The sequence below is a fragment of the Colossoma macropomum genome, unplaced genomic scaffold (assembly GCF_904425465.1).
Source record: "Colossoma macropomum unplaced genomic scaffold, Colossoma_macropomum, whole genome shotgun sequence".
Lineage (NCBI taxonomy): Eukaryota > Metazoa > Chordata > Actinopteri > Characiformes > Serrasalmidae > Colossoma > Colossoma macropomum.
The window spans coordinates 22,038,199-22,049,249 of NW_023494792.1; the positions used below are offsets into that span (position 1 = coordinate 22,038,199).

Below are 11,051 nucleotides of genomic sequence, written 5' to 3' on the forward strand. Positions count from 1 at the left end.
GGAGCTGTGTTTTTTTTCCCCCAATAGCCCTGGACAACTTGTTCAGATACATGGTATCATGGACTCCAAGTACCAGCAGATATATCAAAACCTGCCTGTCTCGGCCAGAAAGACTAAACTAGGCCATGACCCAGCAGGACAATCATCCAAAGCACGCCTCAAAATTGACACAAAAATGGTTGACTGACCACAGAATCTAGGTTTTGTCATGGCCACCCCAGTCCAATGACCTAAACCCCACAGAAAACCTGTGGGATGAGTTGAAAAGGAGAGTCCACAAGCGTGGACCTCAGAATCTGGAGGATCTGGAGAGATTCTGTATGAAAGAATAGTCTCAGATCACTTGCCATGTGTTCTCCAGTCTCATTAAGCATTACAGGAGAAGATTCAGAGCTGTTTGCAAAGGAAGGCTGCACAAAGTATTGAATGAAAAGATGCCGACAATTCTGACATACATAGGTTTCAGAAAAATAGTTATTTCATGTGAAGATTTAGCTTTTTTTCATTCAATCATTGTACTTCAAATGAAGGTTAGATTTGTTAATATTTTGAGTGAAAGATCAAAAGGACAAGCAATAAAGAATGTTTTTTACAGCCCATTTTGCTCATGTTCACCAGACGTGTTAAAATTTGTGGAGGGTAATGTGTGTGTGTGTGTGTACATACACTCATCGAGCACTTTATTAAGAACACCTGTACACCTACTGATTCATGCAATTATCTGATCAGCCACCTGTGTGGCAGCAGTGCAGCGCAAAAAATCTTTCAAATCAACCATCAAAGGGGGGGGGGACTGATCTCGGTGATTTTTCACCTTGGCATGACTGTTGGTGCCAGACAGGCTGGTCTGAGTATTTCTATAACTGCTGATCTTCTGGGATTTTTCCTGCACAGCTGTTTCTAGAGTTTACTCAGAATTGTGCACAGAACATCTAGTGAGCAGCATTTCTACAGATGGAAATGCCTTGTTGAGGTCAGCAGAGAATGGCCACACTGGTTCAAACTGACAGAAAGACTGTAACAGATAAGCACTCTGTACAAATGAGATGAGCACAATAGCATCTCAAAATGCACGTTGAACCTTGCAGTGGCTGGACTACAACAACAAAAGACAACGTCGGTTTCTACTTCTGTCAGCCATAAACAGGAACATACCCTAATCTGATGAGCCTTGATTTCTGCTGATGCACACAGATGGTACGGACAGAATTTGGCACCAACAGCATGAATCCATGGACCCAACCTGCGTTGTTTCAACAGTCCAGGCTGATGGAGGTTGTGTAATGATGTGAGGAATGTTTCCTTGGCACTCTTTGGGCTCATTAATACCAGTCAGTCATCCCTTGAATGCCACAGCCTATTTCAGTGTTGTTGCTGGCCATGTGTATCCCTTCATGGCCACAACTGACCCCATCTCATAATGGCTACTTCCAGCAAGACAATGCACCATGTCACAAAGCAACAGTCATCTTAAACTGGCTTCATGAACACGACAATGGAAAACGGCTGTGGTAGAATGGGAGATTCATGAAAGTGCACATATATACATATATATATATATATACATACATACACACATACACATATATATATATATATATATATATATATATATATATATATATATATATATATATATATATATATATATATAGGTGCACTTTCATGAATCTCCCATTCTACCACAGCTGTTTTCCATTATATATGTATAAAATAAAATGTGTGTGTGTGTGTGCGTGTGTTGTGCTAGTACAAGTCTATTAATGTCCATGGAGTGGCCGGTCACTGTGTGTGTACATAGTGAAAATTCAAATGTGAAACTATAGTGAAAATTACAAGGATTTGTACCATTCTGTACCATTTCGACTTGTCCATTCATCATGGAATTGTGACACAATGTAAAGGACAGCAGGCGCTCAAAAAATAAAAAGCAACAAAAATGTAGATGCAACGTTTTGTTTTGACAGCAATAATATGTCTGTTACAGCTGTGTTTTAGGGATCAGTCATCAGATTTCTTGGGCTGATATGTCACTTAATGCAGTATGTGTCTGTAGATTAAAATAAATCATATTTTGACAATCTTGAAAATATTACAGAAATATTCTGCTGTATTATTATATTCCACTGATTGTTTGGCTGATTAGAAAAGATCACTGTGTAGATAAAGACAACATGAATACGTAGTTAGTATTATGACTGATTCAGTCTAATACTCAACCTTTATATAGCACCAAAAGGGTTCTTCTATTGTTATGATGTTAAGCTTGTCATGATAGAAGAACCCTTGTTGGTGCTTTTTAGAACCCTTTTCAGAATGTGCTGTAGATGACTCTATATAGAACCATTTTCCATCAAGCTGACAGACGCTTTCATGATGCAAAGAACCCTGTAATCATGCAAAGGGTTCTTTGAGTGTTCATGGTTTCATATATAATAATTTTCTTTACCAAAGAACCCTCAAAGAACCATTTTTAAGTGTGTATGTCAGCAAAATGAAGGCAAAAAGCCAGCATTTGCTACCAAAGTCTGTATGTGCGACTTTACTTTTACTGTGACTGAGTAGAATAGCGAAATATCAATGTAAATACAGCGATTTTTAAAAAAATGTCTTTGTAAAATCACTGAATCTGTGAGGAAAGTAACGTGAAACCTCACAAGATTCCAGACCCCTTACTGAAAGCTCCACCAAACAAACAAATATAAACATAAAATGACAGCTCTTACGTTGAAGCTATAGTCATGTGCCAGGGCCTTTTGGATGGACTCTGTTGAACAGCTGATGCTGTTAAGACTCACAAAACGGAACTGCAAAGAGTTACAGAAAAACAAACCACGAACAGTAAAACTACATAATGAGTACATTGTTTGGTTCATACATCGTTTTAAGTAGTGTTTAATACTTGTGATGAACTTACAGGGTTCCGTTTGCCAATCTCGGATAGTCCCTCCGCCTCTTCAACTTTTGACTGCAACCAGTAGAACCTGAACTCTGTCTGTTACATTAAAAATCTCTATTAGTCATTCTCATTCAGTTAGATACCAAGTATGTCCAGAAACTACAGATGACCAATTTGTGAACATCAGAATGTAAATTTACCCACAGGACAGTCATATACAGGATGCCCCCTCCAGCACATCACATCCAGTATGTAGTATGTTCGATCCACTTCACTATAAATACAGTCCAGGATAGTGTAATCTGTGGGGATTAAAGATCCAAGTCTGGTGATCAAGTCAAAACTATCTGGTGCATTTAAAGACCTACCAGTGATGTGTACTAACCTTTCCCCATGGCTGAGTTGTGTCTGTTTCCGCCTGGTAGCAAAGAGGGGAAACGATTCACACAGTATCCACTTTTAGTGTATGACGCAGTGGAACCCTGTTAAATATAATAAATTGAAGCGAGAGAATAAAAGGAATAAAATGGTGGAGTAACACAGTTTGATAGAGTATGTACACATTGGGCCTCATTCACCAATATCTTAAGTTTTTTCTTAAATGTGTTCTTGAGAAAGGTCCTAAGAAAAAATCGGATTCATGACGTGTTCTTAAACCTCAGAATTGTTCGCACCTTTGTGCTCTTGAGTGTGTGTAGATTCTGTTCTTACCCAAGAACAAATAAGTGAGTCAATGCTATTTTTGCATATTTGGAATTATGTTACATTTATACAAGAGAATTCTCACACGATTTCCCACTCCTGTTATCTAATCTAAAAAGAATTAGCACTTCACAAAAGGCTTCTTCTGCTATCAGGGCATTACCTCTTAACTCAGCACTTGATTTCACGAGAATCATTTTCTTTTAATCTGTCAGACTCTCATTTTCCTGTCCTATTTCTGGTTGTTTTCTGTTAGATGTGACTGTCACTATTAGAAATACCATGGAGTTCACAACAAGTAAGCCTAGATGTTCAAACTGTGTGAAGGGACAAGTGAAACAGTGGACTGGATGAATGTGAGGCCACCACCATTTTTGAGAGATTTTGGGAGATTTGAGCATAAAAATAAAAAAGCAAATTGTTAAACTGTGCCCACATAATTAAGAAACACTGATTGGTCCAAACCTTGGATGCAACAATGAGAGAGCGCTTCCCTACAGGACAGACCACCAGCAGCCAGTCAGAGCTAAGATCTGCAGGCACATCCACCAACCACTCTGACAACATCAGCTGTTGAACGAACAGTTGAATGAATAATGATGAGACATAGAAACACATGATAAGATCACTGTAGCTCCTAGATGAAGCATCTCTGTTATGCAAGAACAATTTGGCTACCTTCACTTTAATATAAACTGTGGTGTTATTACATAACATGTGTAATTCAACTTTACAAACACTCGCCATGTTTACTACATTCTGACCTGGTTGGCATAGTGTCTTGGCAACTTTTTCCGTTGCTCAATTTCCATTCCTTCATCCTCTGCCTCATCCTGCTGGCTCTTCTGAGTCTTCTCCTCCTCTTCGTCACTGTCCCCCCCTGTCCAGTCTCCATCTGCCAAACGGCGGGCGTGATTCACGTAGTTTAGCCTTTTCCTACAAGCACAGCATCTTCATTTAGAAACAGAGCCTATAATAAGCTGCTGAAACACATCATACGTTCATCTTAGAATACTAATATAGACCAAAATTTCTACTCAGACTTTCAAAGTAAGGTGCCCTACTTGACTGACACACGTGGACCGCACTGCTGATTAGTTAAAAGAAAAGCAAGTGTATAAGGCAAATTTCTGCCATATCTCTGCAAGCAAGTAATAGGAATGCATGATGAAAGCAGAAACATATCAGTATCGACAGATACTTGCTTGACAGGCGTTTAGATATTTATTACATCCAGAAGAGCAGAAAGTTTAGGTGATGCTGGGATACTATGCTACAACGTTAATCATTTTACTGCACTTTGTAAGCTGTTACATTTCTCTGTATTAGTAATCCAGGTGGATATAATCTCAATTTCTACATTTTACTAATCTTTTTCACCCAAGTATATACTACTTGTATATAAAATTATCATGTAGTCCACATAAAGCAGGGGCATCCAAAAACTTGACCACATAGGTTTAAATACAGAGTCTCTAGTGAGTCAGTTAGAAAATTGAGGACAAGAAATCTGTGGCCAGGCGACATGACAGTACTGGCTGCATCCAAGTCCCATCACTAAGAAAGTAGGGGGTCCCAAGTTTCCTAACATTTCTACTACATATACAATATGTACAGTATGTAAATTTACTCTTTTTGTTGCTCAAGGAATCTCCTGCGCCGCTCACTCTGCTCCAAAACACTGTATTTGCTCTTGTACTGAGCCAGGCGGGGGTGGGGGGCAGATGTGCTGTTGGCCTCTCCAGATACGGAGAAGCTGGAGGAGAGAGCCTGGGTCAGGGCATCCATTACGGATCTACAAACACAGAAGAGTCCATCTTTAAGCCGGGAGAGCTGAACACACAACACAGTCAGGCTTTAACAAGAAAGTGTCAAACGACAAATAGGCAGCGTTTTCCTCTCACAGGCCCACTCACGTGGGAAATGCCAGCTTGTCATACCTGTGTCTACAAAGCTGAACTTTTTTTTCCCGTTACACCTTAAGTAGTGCAGCAGCTACATGTAGTTAACTGTTGCACCATTCAAGGCGGAACGAGAAAATTCAAACAAGATGCTAACGAATAGAAAGCCAACTTCAGCCTCGTCATGTGTTTCGTTCGCACATCATTTTTGCTGAGGTGAACTCCACAGAGTACGAGCTAACCTAGCTGTACGAGACTGTTAGCAGAAAATGAGTAATTAGCTTCACCTGTAACGTTAGCTGTCAGTTCTATAAATGTTTATCTCAGTATCAGTGGGATAGCTAGCTTACTAAAGTTAGCCCCCATTTCCAAGGCAGCTGAAAACGGAATCCACACCGCTGGCTTTCTAGCTAGCTTGCTAACCTACGTTAGCATGCTAACCAACACTAGCTACGATTTTAACTCCTCGGCAACTCACAGCTCGTACCGCCCGACTCTCAGTCAGAGAGGAGTACAGTTAAAACATATTTCCAACCAGTATAACTCGAACCTGTTGCTGTGGAGGCGGCTGGGAGTGTAGAGTGAGTGTGGCAGTAACGCCACAGAGAGACAGACAGCAGAGTTTCTGCAGCCCCGCTCACATCTCCCTCTGCCCCGCTACGTCACCACCACCACTGCACTGCTGCCGCTCATCCTCACAGCAGTTCCGTCAGGCTGGAAACACCACCGCATTTTCTATACCGGCTGTTTGGGAAAAAAAAGTGTTGGGCGATATCAGTAACAATTCTGTATAACCGTAGGAACGCATATATATTTCATATTACTCAAAAAGCCCAGCTTTAAAGGGCTCATATAATGAAAAACCTAATTTTCCCTCACATTTTATAAAGAAATGAGTTTAATGTAATATGTAAACATCGCTGAATCTCAAAATGTACTGCTCACTCCTCAGTATATACAATCCTTTTCTGAAACCTAAGCAGCAGGCTTTAGTTGTTTTAGTGATGTCACAAAAACCTACATAATCGAGTCATTCCAGAAATGGTGCCATTTCCACTGTGCATTTTTCAAAATTTTCATCTACAGTATTTTTTTTTTAATTCACAACATGAAAGATATGTTAATTGTCCAAAAAATATTTTCCCACCGTGCAGCACCCCGTCACGGACAACATGTACATTATTTGAGTATTACATAAAATAAATTTTAAAAATCTAATGTTTTCCTACTAATAAAATGTTCTTTTTTGGAAACCGTCATTAGAAAATATATCATTTAATCCGTTTTTTTTTTTTCATTTTTAGATTCTTAATCTTGAAATATGAATTTGACATGTCAGTGGCTTCATTGTACAAAAATACTAATTCACTTCAAAATTTCCAAAAGTTACATTGATTTGATTAGTCCACAAATGTTATGAATCTTTCAGTCTCATTGAATAATTTTTTAACAAAATGGCCCTGTGACAGGGTGGTAACTGATGTGATGGGGTAGTACAGACAAACGGTCTCTCTATATGATCTGGTGGTTTTAGCCTTCATTTAACATTAGAAGCTTTTGTTAATTCTATATATAAATGCAGGCATGACTTAATGATACAACCCTGTTTTCACGCTGTGACGCTGTGCAAAATGTAAATAAAAACAGAATGCAATGATGTGCAAATCATTGAAACCCTATATTTAATTCTCAAATTAAATATATCATAAGCAAATACTAAGAGAAATGAAAAACATTATCATTTTTTTGAAACATATATGCCCATTGAAAAGTTGAGTCAGGGGCAACAAAACACTCGTAAACTTATATTATGCTAAAAAAACACAGGGTGAAACATCTCATGACTAATTAGGTCAATTGGCAACAGGTCGGTAACATGATTGGGTATAAAAGAGCATCTCAGAGAGGCTGAGTCTTTCAGAAGTAAAGATGGGGAGGGGTTCACCACTCTGTGAAAGACTGCACAAGCAAACAATTCAAGGATAACATTTCTCAACATAAAATAGCAAAGAACTTCATCGTCTACAGTACGGAATATTATTAAAAGATTCAGAAAATCTTCAGAAAATCTGTATGCAAGGAACCAAAAACCAAAAATCAGTACTGGCGGGCCCTCAGACAGCACTGCATTAAAAAAAGACATGATTCTGTAGCAGTATCAAATATAATGGTCATGGACACCACAGTCTCAGATCTAAAGAGGAGGGGGACCATCAAGCTTTGTTATCAGTGCACAGTTCAAAAGCCAGCATGTGTGATGGTATGGAAGCACATTGTTGTGTGTGGCATGGACGTGACTTGCACATCTGTGTGGGCACCATTAATACTGAATGATATATACAGGTCTTGGAGCAACATATGCTGCCATCCAAATGGCGTCTTTTTCAGGGGAGGCCTTGCTTATTTCAGCAAGACAATGTAAAACCACATTCTGCATGTATTACAACAGCATTGCTCTGTATTAAAAGAGTCCGGGTGCTAAACTGGCCTGCCTGCAGTCCAGACCTGTCACCACTGAAAATATTTGGTGCATTATGAACTGAAAAATACAACAAAGGAGACCCTGAACTGTTGAGCAGCTGAAATCCTATGTCAAGCAAGAATGGGAAAACATTTCACTTTCAAAACTACAGCAGTCGGTTCCCAAACGCTTACAGAGTGTTGGTAAACTATTAAACTAAACAAAAACTGACCATTCAAAATGTGAATAAAATCATTAATAATTCAAACATGCAACATTCAGAAATATGATTAAAAGAGCATTTATTGGGTGAGTGAGTGAAAGAGTGAGTGAGTGAGAGTGAGTGAGGGAAAGAGTGAGTGAGTGAGTGAGTGAGAGTGAGTGAGTGAAAGAGTGAGTGAGTGAGTGAGTGAGTGAAAGAGTGAGTGAGTGAGTGAGTGAGTGAGTGAGAGTGAGTGAGTGAAAAAGTGAGTGAGTGAGTGAGTGAGTAAAAGACATAGTAGAAGATCCCCAAATGGTCAAGTTCCTAATCTATACATACATTCATTCAATTTGAAATATCATTTTCTTTGCTTACTATTGTAAAAAGTTTAATACTTTCTGTTTTTCCTATCTATTTTGTGTGACAGGGTGGTTGGATTGAGTTTGACGGACCCTGTCTAACATGAAACAGCAACATTTAAACAATGTAAAAGAGTATCACAACTTGCCCACTTTGTTCCTGGCTGCTCCAAAGGCTCAAATGATGTGACTCACTCTTTGTGATGCCATTTAAAGCAACAGAACATTATTTATAGACAAAACAAGTTAGGGTGACAGTCAAACTGAGGGATGCACACAAATCATAAAAATTTTACAAAAACTAATGTTTTTATTTAGAGTAAATTTATCGTATGTAAATGGGGACCCACATATAATCCTGAAAATAATAAAGATTTGATAAAAATCTAACTATCTATCTATTTGGTGATATTTTAGATGCAAATGTAATGTGGGTGAACATGGGCATGTGAAAATGGCCTTGTATTAATGAAAAATGAATAAAAATAGTATGTTAATGTTTAAATAGCATTGTTTCAAACATCATGTTAACAAAAACACTTGAATTAATAGCTTTAAGCTTTGGAAACACTTTGGCATATTTTTGTGCCTTATGCATCTCATCAATGTTGTGGGCACAAATGGCACCCATTTCATAGAATGACTCATTCACATAAATAGCCTCTTATTCAGCCTACTGCAGTTTAGCCCCGTCTGTTCACACTGACATGTGAGGCAGAGCAATCTGAACAGAAACTGTTCACAAATATCTTTCTTAAAGGCAGACCCTGCCGAAAAAATATAATCCATAGAATCCATTAAAAATTTCTGCTGTTTCCTGGTGGTGTCCAACAGTCACTGGTGGCGTTTTGTGTTTTCCTGATGGGTTGATATCACAGTGTAAAAGATCCTAACGGTTCAACAGTTGCTCTGGGACTGATCAGGGGAGCGCGAGGAACGACCTAACACAGGGCACAATTTAACACAGACTTTTTATGTTGTTATACAGTGTCAAGCAGTGTGTGCTTCTGGCCACATTACCACATTTCTTAGCCTGGTCTCCTGAAAAAATTCAGAGATCTGTGCCAAAGAGTGTTTTCAGGGTACACAGGGTTTTTCAACACATGTTTTTTTTGGTTAGTGAGCTGTTTGTAAAAATCACAAAATTCAACCTTATATTACTGTAATCACCATCTTGTTGCTGACAACGTAGCACTGTTTTGAAACATGTGACAAGCTCAAAACAAGCGCTAGTTAGGCTTAAGTACAGCCTTCATATTGAGGGGTTAGTCATTACACAGTATTACAAATGAGCCAGCTTTAGTTAACAAAGACAAATAAAGATAATTTTGTCCTTTTGATCCATACGTTTACACAGCTTTTAAGATGAAAAAAGAAAATGAAACATTCTTCAGCTTTATTAACACCTTTCAGGCGTTAGTATTTTGGTTTTAAATAATTATATTAATGAAATTGACATTAACAGCTGGTAAAGCTGCAGTTATTCAGAAACAATGATCCATATTTTACTGATGTGTGATGGTTTTTATCTGCTGTCTTTCACTGGACAAAAAAAATAAAACTTGTCATTGTTTGACACACAGTTTCATGTCAGTGTTCACATATGATTTGATGTGTGTGTGTCTGTCTGTCTGTCTGTCATATAAATAGATAATATACAATGCAGAATGGTTGGAAAATATATGTTTCTTACAACATAGAATAATGTGGAATTAACTTTGTTGCACTAATTCATCAGACTTTTCTAGCAAGTGTTACGACTAACACTCTAAAGTTAACCCACCCATGGGGTAAACTGTAACATTGGACTTTCCGTCATTTTCAGTGGAATTGTACATGAACGATAGGTGCTAGAAACAAAGTTCAGGTGTTCGTTTGTAGCAGAGATGTATATGTTACTTGTATAAAAACATGATTATACCAACTTAAATATTTTAAAAATTATTTCACAAAAAACAAAATGTGTTAGGTTGTGCCCCGCTCTCCTCTAGAGATGTATCTGATGGTTTCTTAATCAGATCTAAAGGTGTCCTACCCTGTTAGAAATAAAAGTGCTGGTACCTTTTTTCATTCATCAAGGCACAAACAATATAGACATACCCACAAAGGTACAGCAGTAGTTTTAAGGTCCTATTTTGTACTTTTAATAAATTCCTCCCGTGTGGAAAAGTATGTATTTGTACCTTTTCATAACCGAATGTTTTAAAACAGAGCAATTAAATAAAAGTGTGGAGTCAATACAACTTACGGTACAATTACGTTTCCTGACTAACGGTGCCAAGATGTACCGCCCCAGTGACAGTTTCATATCTTTATTTCTGAAAGTGCACAGGAAACTAGTGGTTATAAGTGGTAACCATTAAGCCAGTTCCCGTAAGAAAGCAAACCAATGCTTTTTTAATCCTAATGGTTCTAATCCTCTTTTTTCAGCAGGCGAGTTTAATTAACAGTTTAAGTGATAAAGAGAGGTTTGAAAATGGGCATCTAAAAGTGAATTATGATTGTGTAGGGTACATAACGCTGCTGT

At 38.2% G+C, this 11,051-nt stretch overlaps 1 protein-coding gene across 1 annotated transcript in view; it reads right to left on the reverse strand.

Moving 5' to 3' along the window:
• Positions 1–6,190, reverse strand: part of snupn (snurportin 1) — an 8,309-nt gene extending 2,119 nt beyond the window's left edge. Inside the window, exons 1-8 of the mRNA XM_036576580.1 lie at positions 6,053–6,190; positions 5,232–5,396; positions 4,366–4,537; positions 4,067–4,171; positions 3,285–3,381; positions 3,104–3,201; positions 2,918–2,995; positions 2,727–2,807 (exon numbers count right to left, since the gene is read on the reverse strand). Coding sequence (XP_036432473.1) covers positions 2,727–2,807; positions 2,918–2,995; positions 3,104–3,201; positions 3,285–3,381; positions 4,067–4,171; positions 4,366–4,537; positions 5,232–5,389 — 789 coding nt within the window. The 5' untranslated portion in view covers positions 5,390–5,396; positions 6,053–6,190. The remainder of the gene's footprint in view (positions 1–2,726; positions 2,808–2,917; positions 2,996–3,103; positions 3,202–3,284; positions 3,382–4,066; positions 4,172–4,365; positions 4,538–5,231; positions 5,397–6,052) is intronic.
• Positions 6,191–11,051: the final 4,861 nt, after the last annotated feature.